The following is a 16702-nucleotide window of genomic DNA, read 5'->3' as shown; positions in this document are numbered from 1 at the left end:
CATTGCGACTGATGGAATCGCGACTTGCTACTTGGCGCTCTCTGGCTCTGTCGCTAACTCTGCAGCCATGTTGATTTATCTCCCCCATTGCAAAGGTGATGCTTCAATCTGTTCTGTTTGGTCGTTCAGAGGTGTGCCTTCATTAGCGGCGGCTGGCATTTAGATAAAGGCCATTTGGGGTAACGACCTAATTTAGGTGCCCCACACATCATTCGCTAATGTCTACTGCTCCGGGCTTACTTGGTTTCGGTCTCTGTGATTTCATCACTAAATGAATTTGGTTGTTTTGTCATGTCTTTTAGCCTTTTTATTGTAATGTCTTTGTTTCCACTACAATCACCCAACTGTTCTCCTAAGTGCTTCATCTACATATATATATTTTTTTAATCGCCTCAATTTCTGTCCACAGGGTGCGTCGACTTCAGCTACAGAGAACTTTGGCCACAGAGCCAAGCGAGCCAGAGTATCTGGCAAACTGCAAGACCTACCAGGTAAGAGCCAGACGCACAGACAGACATGGCAACATATGGAAACACACTCATACACAATAGAAATGTGTGAAGAAATACTAAGGACCAATAAACATGTGCACACAATCAAAAACCTAAATGGCTGTTGCCAGATACAGAGCCTGAATCAAATGGGACATTTTCCAATTACCAGTGATTATTACTGTGGCGCTCTCACTACCAACATCGCCACATTTGGAACATTGATCATTAAATTAGTGATCTCACTGAATGGATTCATGGTCTTTGACAATTTTAGTAGCAGAAGTCAGGTGGTGCAACCACAGCGAATACCACTACAGTATGGATTAAACCACTATTATTTTTCCTGGATTATATCAGATCAATAACCTATGAGCCTTAAAGGTGGTTGTGCAGGTTAAGATTTAAAACAATTCACCACTTTCCTGTTAGTAGCACATATTATCCATATTTGATTTGGTTAGGCTCCATAAAATACATTATATGGAAAAAGTGGAAGTTATTTTTTCCTACTAACACCATTTCATAGAATTTTTCAATGGTATACAGTACATATCGTGAGTGCTTTTAAGTACCTGTTAATCATCAGTGGTTGTTAAACCTGCACTAACCACCTTTAATCGTTGTTTTGATTGTGAATCCTGCGATATATCTCAACTGAGTGTGTACCTCACCGGTTCTCCCTCACCTCACCTCACCTCACCTGTTGTGTCGTGTCTTGTCTCCAGCGGCCCCGGCAGAGCAGTACCTCCAGGTGAGGCTACCTGACGAGGTGGTCCTGAAGATCTTCTCCTACCTGCTGGAGCAGGACCTGTGCCGTGCCGCCTGCGTATGCAAACGCTTCACTGAGCTCGCCAATGACCCCATCCTATGGTGAGAGAGCGCAACAAAGTGTGCGTGCGTGCGTGCGTGCGTGCGTGCGTGCGTGCGTGCGTGCGTGCGTGCGTGCGTGTGTGCATGTATACCTTATTCGTTCTCAGGGCATGACGTTGGCAGCAGCCAACTGGCCAAATGCTGTGGGTACGGCTTATCATTTAAGCCAGTGATCCTCAAACTGTGGGCTAGGGCCCACTGGTGGGGACTCAAAGATGTTCCAAGTATGCCTTGAAATCTAAACATCAAAATAATATTTGTTTGTTTTGCTGTTGTATTGTTTATTGGGTCAGAGGTGGGTCCCAAAAAAATTCCAAGTGGGCCCCAAATTGGAATAGGTTGGCAACCTCTGATTGATACAAAAAAGATCTGTGTATGTGACCTACCTTACTTTTTCATCCAATGTTGAGCACTCTTTCAACACTGGGTGCATCCCAAAATGTGACCTTGCCTCCTCCACTTGTGCTTGTCTCCTCGTCCCGCCTCCTGGCCCCTCCTCCGTGGAGAAAACGATAAAGTTTCCCAGCTGTCAGCCTCGCCACAACAACTTTTGAGGGACTGTTTTTCATTCACCATCCCAATTGCAAATGAGAAAAAGACTTTACAATTGAGCTTTTGCAAGATATTGAAATATAATGCTGTTGTCAGTGATGTCATCATGACGAGAAGCAAGTGGAGGAGGCAAGGTTGCATATTAAGATGCACTCACTGCTTCTGACTGCGTGCATTCTGCTTTACTTCTTCATAACTTCTTATGGGGAGTACTCGCAGGCTTGTGCCTCAGTTTCTCAGTGTCTTACTGTACAATCTACAAGGTGGGTTGCAGTTTCAGGCGTAGCTTTAAACTGAAGCAGGTTTTGTCACTTCTCAAGAAAATATACTACACTATGTGCTCAGTGTCGGTCAACTCTACCCTCACTTCCTTATCGTAGTGCCTGCTACATAGTCTGCAGGGCCCTGCAGGGTAGAGAAACCAAGTCTAGTCACCTGCCTGGATGTGTGTTGAAGTGTGAACTGAATGTGTGAGCAATTAATTAACCCTCCCATGGGCGATCCATTTGGCTTCAGTGTCGTACTGATATAAAACCACAAATTGTACTTATCTGCCGTAGTCACAAAACCACAAGTAGTATCTCTAGTCTTCCACCCCCTTTGCATAATTATTACCTCAGGTGACGTGTGGTGTGGTGCATTAATGTGTGTGTGTGTCGCTACAGGAAGAGGCTATACATGGACGTGTTTGAGTACACGCGTCCCATGATGCACCCTGAGTCTGGAAAGTTCTACCAGATCAACCCTGACGAGTACGAGCAGCCCAACCCCTGGAAGGAGAGCTTTCAGCAGCTGGTAGGAAGCACTCTCGCTCTCGCTCTCGCTCTCTCTCTCTCTCTCTCTCTCTCTCTCTCTCTCTCTCTCTCTCTCTCTCTCTCTCTCTCCAATTAAATTCAATTCTTTTCTCTTCTCAATTCAATGGGCTTTATTGGCATGACAAGGAAAAGGAAATGTATTGCCAAAGCATAACATATGGTTTACATATACTAATTAAATACAGTAAACATGTATTAATTAATTAATAATAATTAAAATTAATTTTACTTTATTGAATTCTCCCTCTCGCTCTCGCTCTCTCTCTCTCGCTCTCTCTCTCTCCCGGGCCTCGCTCTAGTTAACTAGTGGCCTGCAGCTGGTCCTGTAGTAATAACGCTCAGTGTCGTGGCAGGTTGATGTTCCATACATGTGGCTGAATTGAACACACAGCCTGACTTGCTTGTATGCCTGTGTCTTTGCAGTACAAGGGAGCACACGTCAAACCTGGTTTCGCGGAGCATTTCTACAGCAACCCTGCGCGATACAAAGGCAGAGAAAACATGCTGGTGAGTGAAACAAAGGGAGAAGGCTGTTACACTTAACCCAGGCCTTGATGCCGTGGGTCTCAGAGTGTTATTTGGGTAACACTTTCCTCAACATGTTCCTGCATAATACATTCATAGCAGCTGTTAGGAAGTCTGCACGAAGCATTCATGATTGTTTCATGACCCATTCATACCAAACCTTTCGTGAATCTAACGGATGGAAGGACAGCAACTTGTCAAAATAAAAGTTAAACAAAGCAGCATTGTGGGTTTTGTCCTAAGCCCTCAATGATTACTGATTTTGACAAGTTGCCGTCCTTTTGTGTTTCATGTCTATGAAAGGTTTGGTATGAATGCCTTACGAAACAGCCATGAATCCTTCATGCAAAGTATATAACAACTGCTATGAATGTATTATGAAGCGACACGTACATTTAAGTGTAACCGTTATTTGTTTATCTGGGAGGTATTCCATGAACATTAGTGATAATCAGGTCTCTAAATTAACACCAGTCAACCAGCCAAATACTGGCGAAATTTCAGTTTTTCTGAGGAAAAAAACAACTTACTAGCCACTTTGACCCATTAGTGAGTGTGGCTGGTTAGATTATCATCTACCGGCAATTTTGGCTGATGATGAGAAGTTAATTTAGAACCCTGGCTAAAAAGGCTCTTTTTATTATATGACTTACCACTACCTGAAGGGTAACTTAAGCCAGGTTCTTGGAATACTCTGCTGGTTGCCGATTTAAGTAACGCTCCCTGCTTGTGTGTACATCTCTCCGTTCCCTTGTCCTCCTCCCCTGTCTGCAGTATTACGACACCATTGAGGACGCGCTGGGTGGCGTGCAGGAGGCCCACTTTGACGGCCTCATATTCGTCCACTCCGGCATCTACACTGACGAGTGGATATACATCGAGTCGCCCATCACCATGATAGGAGCAGGTGCGTGCTGTAGGGTTGTACGCACGCACGCACGCACGCAAAGTGCAAATGCACTTTGGTGTAAATCACAACTCTTGTGTTTTCTCTTCTTTATTCAATTTATGTCATTTGTTGTGTCCCAATTTCAGCTCCTGGTAAAGTAGCTGATAAAGTCATCATTGAGAACACGAGAGACTCTACATTTGTGTTCATGGAGGGCTCGGAAGACGCATATGTAGGATATATGACCATCAAGGTAAGTGGCAAATACACTTTTACAGTAACACAGTGTCAAAATAGTTAACCGTTTTAAAAGTTAGGAATTATTGACAATGTCATGATGCTAAATCTGGAATACTTTTTTGTGTGTGTGTGTGATTCTCCTTGTGTAGTTTAACCCTGATGACAAGTCGGCACAGCACCATAACGCTCATCACTGCCTTGAGATCACGGTCAACTGCAGTCCCATCATCGACCACTGCATCATCCGCAGCACCTGCACTGGTATGTTAACCATCATCAGAGTACATTACATTACACTACACTACATTACACCATTATACGAACCCACATTACACTACACTACATTATATCACAATAGGTTGCATCAGTCCAAAGAGCTAAGCTAAGTTGTAAAACGTCAAGTCTTCATAATACAATTTCAGCAGAGAGCAGCAATGGTGATGGTGGGCGACGCTGCAGTCCGACAGACACAGCTTGGTCTCCATGGCTATGTCTCAAATGGCGCACTTTTGTCAGTGCACTGACAGTCAATGCACAGTGCACACAGTGCACTGAGGTCTTTAGTGCATAGTGTCGTGGAAAAATTTGAGCACTATGCACTGTGCCCTCGCTGGAAGTGACGGCTGAGCATGGAGTTAGCTCGCCAAAATATGAGTTGCCTACTGTTTACAATGCACAGCGTCTGGTGCTTGTATTTCCATGTCCTTCACCCCAAAGGACAACAATCACACATACAATACTTTGGTTGGCATGAAAAGGTTGGTGTCCCAGCAACATTACTTACAGAATTAGGAGACTGTTGACCTAACTCTTCTACTGAACTGAATGCCACATTTCCTCCGTGTCATAGTCAACATGGCCGCCGTTTAGTGCGTGCAGTGTCCATCATTCAAGCACTGCATTTTTCCGCCATTGTTAGGGGATCATCCTGGCATTTTCAGTGCACTGGCTGCTCAACTGAAATTTTCACCGTGAGCGCCCTAGGCACTGAAAAACAGTGCCTGAAGTGCACAAGTGCGGCATTTGAGACACAGCCCAAGTCAAGGCAAACCCACATTGGAGCATTTGGTCAGGACAGGTTTTTGGGTGCGCTATTGTGCGTTTCTTGACAGTGCTCCTCCCCTCCCCCCCACTTTACTTCTCGCATGTTGGTGCTCGACTCCTGCCAAAGCTGAGTGTGTGTATGTGTGTTCCCTCTGCAGTGGGTTCTGCTGTGTGCGTAAGTGGCCAGGGTGCCTGTCCAACCATCAAACACTGCAACATCAGCGACTGTGAGAACGTGGGCCTCTACATAACGGACCATGCACAGGTAAAAAAAAGTCACACTTTCATTACTCAGTTTTTAACACGCACCTGTGCTCTCAACAAGCATTTTAGATGTACCGGTATGTATTTAGAACATCAAGTATATAGGCTGGTGTATAAACCAGCTATCATGTTTAGTCCTTCAGTTTTAATGTAATGACTCAGTAGTGCACACGTTTTGAATACATGTATGAAAGTGAAAGCATAGAAACTTTGAACTACTGTACCATGTTTGCCAATGTCTATTCTTTGTGATTCAATTGAATGACTGTATTACCTGATCTTTGAAGCCAATATCTTGCTACCTATGTCCTTAAGGGCCTACACATGCCCTTCCATTTGAGCGGGATCTATTTAAGGCAAAACATCTTCTAGTAGAGCAAGCCCCCCGCGCAGAGGCTCTGCGCCCGTTGTCGAGCGCCTCAAAAAATCCTGACTATCCGAGCGGATGCGAAGGACGCAGACAAAAATGTGCTGTGATTGGTCGTCTCACTACTCCCTTGTTCTCGTTGCAGCACAGTGGTGGTAGTTTGCGAGAGCAAACCTGTCTATATTCTGTTAAATACATGCTTTCTCTCTAGTGTGTGTTAATACATGAAGCTACAAGCTAAGTAACAAACAAACAATGCATCAGTTAAACATTCGCGGCACAATGCCTGCTGTCTTAGTACCATAGCTGTTCTCCTCCACAGAATGTAAACACACATCGGCAGAGTCAGTTTCCGTGCTTTCATTTTATGCACGTAAAAACAGACTAGCTATGTCAAATAATGATAACAGTACATTGTCTTCGTAGTTTGTGTGGAACATACTAGCTAACTGAGCTAGAAAGCAACATTGCTTAATAATGGCTTCAGCGCTTGAAATGTAAGGTAATCGCGCTATTTCCAATGTGCCTCGCGACATGAGACCTCGGGTGGAGATGCATAAATGCAAAGCTGGTTCGTGACCAGACCCAAGCGACATTTTACGTTCGCAGTTGCAGAAGTCTAATCTGCGCTTAAGGGGGCATTGTCCCCTCTTCTCCTTCTTCTCTTTCTGTGCCGTTTCGTGGCAGCTTGCATGAGATGTGCTCTACCGCCATCTACAGCGCTAAGGGAACTCCATTCATTCTCAACCTTAAGTCTCCTAAAGGTCCTCTAAAGGGGCGTTTGCTTGACATCACATGGATCCCGGAAAAGTTCAGGCTTTATTTAGCTTGCTCTTCTAGAAGATGTTTGGGTAACACTTTCAATGAAGCCCATATCTATAGCGCATTATGAGTGCATTTATAACAAATTATAATGCGCATCATAATTAGTCATAGTGCATCATGACCGTTATAATGCATTATAAGCCCCTTCACTGCCTGTAGTTTATAACCATTCACGATTACTCAAAACATCCTAAGATTTATAATGCATTATAAGCTAGATTTATAGTTATTCATGACTGTTGATATACTCCATCATGAAGCGTTAAAAGTGTAGTCATAATGCACTATAATTATGATGCGCATTATAATTTGTTATGAATGTGCTCATAATGCGCTATAGATATGGGCTTCATAGAAAGTGTTACCGATGTTTGTTTAAGATAATTAGAGATTCACAGGATCCGGATCCGGCAGGATCTTAAGCAGTGGATCCGGTATCCGGCAGTTACCTAAAAATCAGGATCTGGTGCATCTCTAGCCTAGGTTTTTCAGTCAGTCTTTCACAACCCCAATTGCTGCATGGAGTGAAAGAACTTTGAAAGCGGCCAGTGCAGGCAGTGTGGCAGTAAGCCATTGAGTCTAAAAAATAGCTTGAGCCAACGTAATAAAAAGGGCCCACGTGTGCGAGTAGGGTATGTGTTTCAACCCTTTCGTAGGACCCGGTATCCGGTTCTGGATCCGGCAGGATCTTAAGCAGTGGATCCGGTATATGGCAGGATCTTAAAAATCAGGATCCGGTGCATCTCTAAAGATAATACATCTTTCTCCCTCTGCTTCTAAAGGGCATCTATGAAGACAATGAGATCTCCAATAACGCCCTGGCTGGAATCTGGGTGAAGAACCATGGCAACCCAATCATCAGACGGAACCACATCCACCATGGCAGAGATGTGGGGGTCTTCACCTTTGACCACGGCATGGTGCGTATCACGCCGCATGCTATTACTCCACTTACTTTCCCCTTCTGCATTTAGGAATCAGTACCTGCACTAGAAGTGTGTGTGTGTGTGTGTGTGTGTGTGTGTGCGCGTGTGTGCGTGTGTGTGTGTGTATGTGCCAGGATTCGTGTTGCCATCCTGAGGCGAAATCCCCAGACAGCCTTAACGTTGAGGCTGAATTTTTTTTTTAAATGCATGCAGTTCCATCCACTGCTGTGTTGTCTTTTTTTTTGATGCTCTCACATTCTTGCGCCCACACACACACACACACGGTGCATCTGTAATGTCACAGTACTGACATTATTCTTCCATCTTCCTTCTCTGCTTATTCCTCCCTCCCCTTCTTCCTCTTCCTCCCCTGTTTCATCCCATCATCCTCCTCCTCCTCTCCCTCCATTCTCCTCTTCTCTCTTCCCCATCCCCTGTTACTACTCCTCCTTCTCCTCCTCCTTTCTCTCCTTCCCTCTCCCCCCTCCTCCTCTCTCGTTCCCTCCCTCCCTCCCTCCTCCTCTCTCCCCCCTCATCCCCCTGTTCTCCTCCAGGGCTACTTTGAGAGCTGCAACATCCACCGTAACCGGATAGCAGGTTTCGAGGTGAAGGCCTACGCCAATCCCACGGTGGTGCGCTGCGAGATCCACCACGGCCAGACGGGCGGCATCTACGTGCACGAGAAGGGCCGTGGGCAGTTCATCGAGAACAAGATCTATGCAAACAACTTTGCTGGCGTCTGGATCACCTCCAACAGCGACCCCACCATCAGGTACGTGGGGGAGCCTTAGATGAGCGTTGGGAAGGATATTGGTGAGGGGGGGGCGTTGCTTTGTTGCCATTGGGGGGGCATTAGTCTATTCTATTTTTTAAATACTAAGGGGGGGGGGCATTGGCAGACTTAATATGAGATCAAGGGGGTGCTGGGAGGCCCATGATAAGTTCCAGGGGGCATTAATTTAAAAAAAGGATGCAAACCACTGGGCTACATGCATGCTGCATTGCATTCTAGTGTTATTGTGACGATGACATGCTTCATTACATCTGCTGTGTGCTTGGGCTCAATATATTTATGATCATTATTTTAGCTAGGTAGTGCATCCTGATGCCATTGTATTGGTCTGACGTTGTCCATGTGTGCTTGGGCTCAGTGGCTATTGATGACGTCTGGTGCTTGGGAAGACTACCGGTGTCCGACTTTGGTTAGCAGTTTTATAGTGTAGTGTTTCCCCACCTTTTCTGTCTTGCGTACCCCTAAGCCTTTTTTGTCATACCCTGAGTACCCCCTCACTCATGCTCATGTCACTTCCTCTATCCCAAGACGACTATGCTCCATACGTTTGTTATTACCAACTTTTATACCCACGTAGCCTTTGCAGTGTGCTCACGTACCCTTTTGGTTGACATACCCCTGGTTGAGAAACACTTCCATTGGGTGATGCCGTCTCCATTTAGTGTCAAGCCGGTGTTTAAGTGATGCTGTCCCATTTTTAGAAATAAGCCTATTTTATACCTCCCCTTGAGTTAAATAATAGGGTTTTACCGTTCTCCTGTACTCTCAACCGTTCTCTGGCTATGGCAGTGCAAATATTACCTCCAAGCTAGCAGTTAACATTGAGTCCTACGAGACCAGTTAGCCGCCAGCTGGTCTCATAGGACTCAATGTTAACTGCTAGCTTGGAGGTAAAATTTACACTGCCATACCCAGAGAACGGTTGAGAGTACAGGAGAATGGTAAAACCCTATCATTTAACTCAAGGGGAGGTGTAAAATAAGCTTATTTCCAAAAATGGGACAGTATCACTTTAACACCGGCTTGAACATCATAGTTTGTCTGCATCACAAGAGCAAGTCAGTGTTTACATATTAGTATTGTTGTCTCTGTATCAGGGGTAATGCCATCTTCAATGGTAACCAAGGCGGCGTTTACATCTTCGGTGATGGGCGGGGCCTGATCGAGAGTAACGACATCTACGGTAATGCGCTAGCTGGCATCCAGATCCGCACCAACAGCTGCCCCATCGTACGACACAACAAGATCCACGATGGACAGCACGGAGGCATCTATGTGGTATGTCAATACTAGCAGTGCTTCAATCATTTGATCGGCATTCATGTCGACAGTCTTGCATAGTTAATAAAATTGCTTCTGGCGCTCGCTTTGTGGACTGGGTATAATACAGTTTAGTGAGAGGCTACCGAAGAGCTGTCATTTGCGCTAGCCTAGCACCACCCACCTCTGCAATTACTTGGGGTGCATCCCAATATGTGACCTTGCCTCCTCCACTTGCCTCCTCCACTTGCTTCTCGTCATGATGACATCACTGACAACAGCGTTATATTTCAATATCTTGCAAAAGCTCAATTGTAGAGTATTTTTCTCATTTGCAATTGGGATGGTGAATGAAAAACAGTCCCTCAAAAGTTGTTGTGGCGAGGCTGACAGCTGGGAAACTTTATCGTTTTCTCCACGGAGGAGGGGCCAGGAGGCGGGACGAGGAGACAAGCACAAGTGGAGGAGGCAAGGTCACATATTGGGATGCACCCCTTGCCTTGGAATATCAAAAAAATCTCCTTGTCTACAAGACTCTGACTAACTAGGGTGTCACTTTAATGTTTAATCTATGTTAAGTGTAACTGCACATTGGAGACCGGTCAAACACATTTTCAATCTTCTATGCTAACCCTTGTTGTTACATATATTTTGAGTACAGTGAGTTTGACTAATGTGTATGTGTTTCTCGTTTCCCGCGCAGCATGAGAAGGGCCAGGGGGTAATCGAGGAGAATGAGGTTTACAGCAACACGCTGGCTGGAGTCTGGGTCACCACCGGCAGCACGCCTGTGCTCAGGAGAAACCGTATCCACAGCGGCAAACAGGTGCGAGGCCATCCACCTCTGACCTTTTAACCTTTCACCCTGTTCAGTCTAGCCTAGCGGATCAAATTTGTGTTAAAAAAAACTGGGGGCGGCTGATTCACTAGTCACATGACCCATCACGTCAGCGCAAACCGCGGTAAACTGATAGAAGCTGGGCTTCTCTCACATCGACTACAGATTTGATGACCTCCACTGATTTGATAACCTCCACTGATAAGTAGCCTATGGATATTTAACCATACGAGTTCATAATTGTCCTACACTAATGGGCAAACGAGGTCTCTCCCTTTCGTAACTGGACAGCGAGACGAAAAAAGAAAAGTGCCTCTCTTTCTCTCAAAAGAAATCTGATGAGTGCTTCAAATTTCAGGCTACTATCTTTCAACTTTGAGTTTATTCATCGTCAAAGATGGGCACTGTCGCATAGGTCTATTAAGGTATTGAGCGCACCACCTGATTTTTTCATAACCAAAAGAAACTCCAACATATCGTGCCAACTCGAATGAGGGGCTCACTTCATGATTGAAGCCGTCACCGGAGACATGCACTTGCTAGTCGGTTACAATTGGTGATTATGATACACATTTCTCCAGACCATGACGGTTATGTCAGCAAAAAACACTCACATAGGCTACAGGTGCGTTCTCTCCCTGTTTTTGTTGATAGTCCGTCAATGTTATCATAATGAGCTTAACAAAAATGCAACATCATGCCAAGAACGTGGTTCACAAGTGAGGATGTCCTGGTACAATTAAGTTTTGTCAGAGGACTCGCTCAACTTCTTGGAAAAAATGAATGTCTTTGGGTGCGCGATAAAAGGTATCAACTGAAAGAAGAAGAAAAATCCGCACTCACAAATTAAGTCTCATTATTTATTTATAGATAACCACCATGTCCAACAGCAAACGCGTTTCGGCTATCAAGCCTTCATCAATGCGTGGTACCACGTTTAGCGTTTCAGCTATAAAAGGTATCAACTGAAAGAAGAAGAAAACCACGCACTGATGAAGGCTTGATAGCCGAAACACGTTTGCTTTTGGACATGGTGGTAATCTATAAATAAATAATGACACTTAATTTGTGAGTGCGGATTTTTCTTTTTCTTTCAGCTGGTACAATTAATGCACATTTTAAAGCATGCAGGGCTGATAGTATTCAGGCTCCATGCCTGATTTCAGGCTTGACAGAGTTTGCAAAAATAAAAACATTCATAATAATTAGCCATTAGGTTATTCTTATCTCAGAGAATGTTAGAGGTTCAGGGTTTTCTTCTACTATCAGCCTAGTAATGTGTCAAAATAGGCCTACGTTGCGCCACTATGCAGTATCTTGTCGTCGTCGTTAGAGCAGGGGAAAAGGTTCAGGCTCAGGGTTTTTTTTCACTATCACCCCTGAGCATGTCAGTTCACAATTTTTCATATTTCAATGTAGCAAACTCTGATGCCCTTTCCCTCTCCATTCCATGCCAGGAAGGCATAGACACAAATAAGCATAGGTGCATGCTCTCTTTCTCTGTCAACAGTCCGTTAATGATATTTATGTGATTAGAAAATATTAAGTATTTTGTAAGTTAAGTGACTGAGGGAAAACGGATCGGCTGCCACCCCTCCCCCCTCTGAACAGATTCCAAGCGTTTATACAGCGCTAGATCAGATCGGTACTGGAGTGAATACGTGGGCTCTGGCGTCTTCAAATCATTCCCCACGTGTACTAGTTTTTCAGTATTTTAGTGCAAATGAACAGTGCATTCGCGATAGATATTATATAGATACGAATCAGTGTAAATTGCCTCTGAATTGTGCGTGCTTGTCTGCAGGTTGGTGTTTACTTCTATGACAATGGCCATGGAGTCTTGGAGGATAACGACATCTATAATCACATGTACTCTGGCGTTCAAATCAGGTAAGCTGTGGCTCTGGCATGTCAAGTATAGTAGTTAATCTTCAAGAATCCTAAATGTCCCTAGTTTTCTCATTTTGATGTTTGTTTTCTAACATCTGCTTGTTGCTTTGGTAATCCTCAGAACCGGCAGTAACCCCAAAATCAGGCGGAACAAGATCTGGGGTGGCCAGAACGGAGGCATTCTCGTCTACAACTCCGGTAAAGATACAATCATCCTCCTGTTCCTTACCTGTACCCTGAAGTTAAAGATGATGCTGAAAATAAAGCACACGTGTGTTTTTTTTTATACAGAGAGTATAATTTTGGCAAGTTCAAATTATTACTATTGCTGGGCTATAGTACTACTTGTACTGCTACTGCTACTGTCTACTAGTACTGCTCTAGTATACTGTACTGCATGGGAAACATTGCCCATGGTGACCCAGGTTTGAACCTGACCTGGATCATATTACATTACATTACACTTAGCTGGGCTGGTGAGCTTAAGGGTGGTGGGATTCGAACCTGCAACTTACTGATCTTAAGTCCACCTCCCTAATTAGTACACTGCTCCCATCCTACCCTCTCTCTCTCTCTCTCTCTCTCTCTCTCTCTCTCTCTCTCTCTCTCTCGTCCATATCCTGTTTTCTCTCCGCCATATCCTCTTTTCTCTCCGTTGTCCTATCACATAAAGGCACACAAAAACGGTACTGTAGTATGAGTGGTGCTGTCATCATAACTATGCCATAATGGCAGCCCATTTCATCTTTCAGAGTTGACTAAATCTCTGTATCTCCCCCTGTGCAGGGTTGGGTTTCATCGAAGACAATGAAATCTTCGATAACGCCATGGCTGGGGTGTGGATTAAGACGGACAGTAACCCCACGCTACGGAGGAATAAAATCCACGACGGCAGAGATGGAGGAATTTGCATCTTCAACGGAGGAAGAGGTGAGTTTCGCAGCTAAAGCTGCATTGACCCAGATTTGAAGCGTCACACAGCTTCGTGACTCAGGTCAATGGACATGATTGATTGTGAACTAGTACACACCTTTTGAGATTTACCATTCAGCATTTAAAAGGACATTCTTTTAAAGAGAATATTTTATTGTTGATTGTATCTTTTTTTTTGCACATTTACTGTTTAGCATTCAGATATGTATTTATTTTTTTACATAATCCATCTGAAAAACAATTTACTAAAGGAATCCTGACCCCTGCACTTCGCCAACATCCCTAGGCTGTGTTCAACATTTGCTTGTTTTCCACACAATGCACTATGTGGAGACTAAAGGTCAGATTAGACTTCTGCAACTGCGCTCGTCAAAACTCGCGTGGGAGTGGCCACGAACCAACATTGTATTCATGCATCTGCGAGTTCTGCGAGGTCCGAGGTCTCGTCGCGAGCCACATTTGAAATTGCGCGATTACTTTCACTACATTGTAAGCACTGCGGTCATTATTAAGCAATGTTGCTTTCTATCCCGGTTAGCTAGGTATTTTCACACAAATTGCAAAGGCAATGCACTGGTATCATTATTTGACATACCCAGTCTGTTTTCACGAGGAGAAAATGCAAGCATGTAAAGACAGTTGATTCTGCCTATGTGTGTTTACATTCGGTGGAGGAACGGTAGTATAACCACAGGCATTGTGCCACGAGTGTTCAACTGATGCATTGTTTGTTATTTAGCTTGTAGCTTCGTGTATTTACACACATTTACACACAAGGCATTAATATAGTTTTTAACAGAATACAGCTCTGCTCTCGCAAACTACTGTCATTGCGCTGTCACAAGAACAGAACAAGGAAGTAGCGAGACGACCAATCATAGCGCCTTTTTGTCTGCGTACTCCGCGTCCGTCCGACAGATAGTTAGATTTTTTCGAGGCGCTCGACGACGGGCGCAGAGCCTCTGCCAGGGGGGCGTGGACTCGCACAGACAGAAAACGGACGGACGCAAAGGCTATGCGTCCGAAGCATAAATCTAGCTTAAGTTGGTGTTAGCAGTTTACTACAAAAGCAGTAACACAGACAGCATGACTATGTTGACTAAAGATAGCATGGTGAGGAGGCAAAGCTAGGAGCTAAGCTCCTGTCCAATTTAAACTCTGGCCAGTGGTTTAAAACACTGCAAGTGACTTGAGAGGCTGCTTAGCATTTGGATGCAGGAAGATTTGTCTACATGTACAAACTGATGAGCGTCAACACACTGTTTGGAACATGTAATGCTGATGTAAAATGGTGATGTGTTCAACATGATGCTGATGTGCAATGTGTGCTCGCCTTGTCAGGTCTCCTAGAGGAGAACGACATCTTCCGGAACGCCCAGGCAGGAGTCCTCATCAGCACCAACAGCCACCCAGTGCTGCGGAAAAATAGAATATTTGACGGCTTCGCTGCAGGTAAGAACAGTTAAGATATTTTTTTTTAGCAGTTTCTTTCCAGAATTCATGCTGCCTATGCACAAATGTTATCCTTTTCACGAATGCTTCCCATCACCATCAAATTCTAAGTATTCATTGCAATGCGTCTGGGAAAACTGCATTTTTCATACATGAAAAGATGGATCTTCTCCCTGTTTGGCAACTTATGTTTCCAGAAATAGATATTTTTAGCTGCAAAACACACTGTACTTTGGTCGTAGTTGGATGGTTAAAGGGGTATGCCACTATTTTGGGGCTTAATACAGTTAAAATCGTTGGCTGGGGTTTATAAAGGTGGTAAAGTGTCTTATTTTTCATGTTAAGTGTTGTCTTGCTTTTAAGACAAGTTAAAAGAGGGAATATGCCGCTAAGCTAGTGAAAGTCAATGGATCCGTGTTGCATTGTAGCATGCTACACGGATCCATTGACTGTCACTAGCTTAGCGACATGCTCCCTCTTTTAACTTGTCTTAAAGCAAGACAACGGTTTAGATGAAAAATAAGACACTTTTATAAACCCTGGCCAACGATTTTAACTGTATTAAGCCCCAAAATAGTGGCATATTCCTTTAATGGTTGAAGTTGGGTGGTTGAAACGGCAATTTGATCCCTAACACATTGCCGCCTGGTTCAAACAACAACATGGTATCATACCAGGGCATTAATATAATACGCTGACTGGTACCGTCTATCACATTTGCGTATCCTGACTGCATGTTAAACTTGTGCTCCACTAACACCCTGTGACGGGTTAGATTTAGAGGTGGTTTTGGTCTGAGCACAATTTTGCAGTTTCCCTGGCTTGCTTCGCTGTTGCTGGCAAAAGTAGAGCAGCAGAAATGTTACTTTACTGACAGGCTAGGAATGGTCAGGGTACAGCAGAGCATTTTTGCATTCAGCAACAGAAATTCGCCGCTGCAACAGAAATTTCCAGAGACTGCAGGAAAACTGTGCAAACCTGTTTTCGGGACAAACGTGCTTTATGAAATGTGTTCGCGCTGCAAAATAAAAACCCCTTTGCATGATGCCACACTGCAAATAAACTTGTCTGGTTGGCCAATGAAATATTGATGTTGTGTTTCCCCTTCACAGGTATTGAGATCACAAATCATGCCACAGCGACATTAGAGGGCAATCAGATCTTTAACAACCGCTTTGGAGGATTGTTTCTAGCGTCTGGCGTTAACGTTACTATGAAAGGTAAGTGGAAAAATGCATAAGCAGTTTCCTCATGAAGGTGATGATGCCTAGACAGATTGCTCAAAAAGTTGACCAGGGCAACAATACTATGGGATGTTGGTTAGACTGTTAGTCATATAACATTATTATTAGGAGAACTCTGGCTAGTCATTATCTGATAAAATGGTTGAAAAGAAATGGTCTGCTGCTGATCAATCATGACGTTACCTGGCAACATTGCTCAAAAACTAGCCCTGTGTATCGTTACCTTGATGGTGAACAATTCATGTCCAGATGAGTCAAACCTAACAACAATTTCCCTTTCATCTCTCCCTTCAGATAATAAAATCATGAACAATCAAGATGCGATTGAGAAGGCCGTGAGCAGAGGACAGTGCTTGTACAAGATCTCCAGTTATACCAGTTATCCAATGCACGACTTTTACAGGTAACAAAGGCCTAGCTAGGCCTACTGCAGGTGTATGTATTCTGCATTGTGTGAAACTGTGAAGCGTCTCAATGGCTC

At 44.2% G+C, this 16702-nt stretch overlaps 1 protein-coding gene across 1 annotated transcript in view; it reads left to right on the top strand.

Annotated features, from left to right (window-relative positions):
* The window catches only part of fbxo11a (F-box protein 11a), a 42394-nt gene that overhangs the window by 24778 nt on the left and 914 nt on the right, over nt 1–16702 (top strand). The window contains exons 3-20 of the mRNA XM_063191933.1: nt 410–491; nt 1220–1364; nt 2582–2711; nt 3155–3238; nt 4031–4163; nt 4292–4398; nt 4535–4646; nt 5588–5694; nt 7668–7805; nt 8366–8583; nt 9702–9882; nt 10568–10690; nt 12507–12592; nt 12714–12790; nt 13379–13522; nt 14867–14977; nt 16090–16197; nt 16516–16624. Of these exons, the coding sequence (XP_063048003.1) occupies nt 410–491; nt 1220–1364; nt 2582–2711; nt 3155–3238; nt 4031–4163; nt 4292–4398; nt 4535–4646; nt 5588–5694; nt 7668–7805; nt 8366–8583; nt 9702–9882; nt 10568–10690; nt 12507–12592; nt 12714–12790; nt 13379–13522; nt 14867–14977; nt 16090–16197; nt 16516–16624 (2195 nt within the window). The remainder of the gene's footprint in view (nt 1–409; nt 492–1219; nt 1365–2581; nt 2712–3154; nt 3239–4030; nt 4164–4291; nt 4399–4534; nt 4647–5587; nt 5695–7667; nt 7806–8365; nt 8584–9701; nt 9883–10567; nt 10691–12506; nt 12593–12713; nt 12791–13378; nt 13523–14866; nt 14978–16089; nt 16198–16515; nt 16625–16702) is intronic.

Source organism: Engraulis encrasicolus, chromosome 24 (genome assembly GCF_034702125.1).
Source record: "Engraulis encrasicolus isolate BLACKSEA-1 chromosome 24, IST_EnEncr_1.0, whole genome shotgun sequence".
Lineage (NCBI taxonomy): Eukaryota > Metazoa > Chordata > Actinopteri > Clupeiformes > Engraulidae > Engraulis > Engraulis encrasicolus.
The sequence above is the reverse complement of the archived record's forward strand: the minus strand, read 5'-3'. Positions and strand labels throughout refer to the sequence as shown.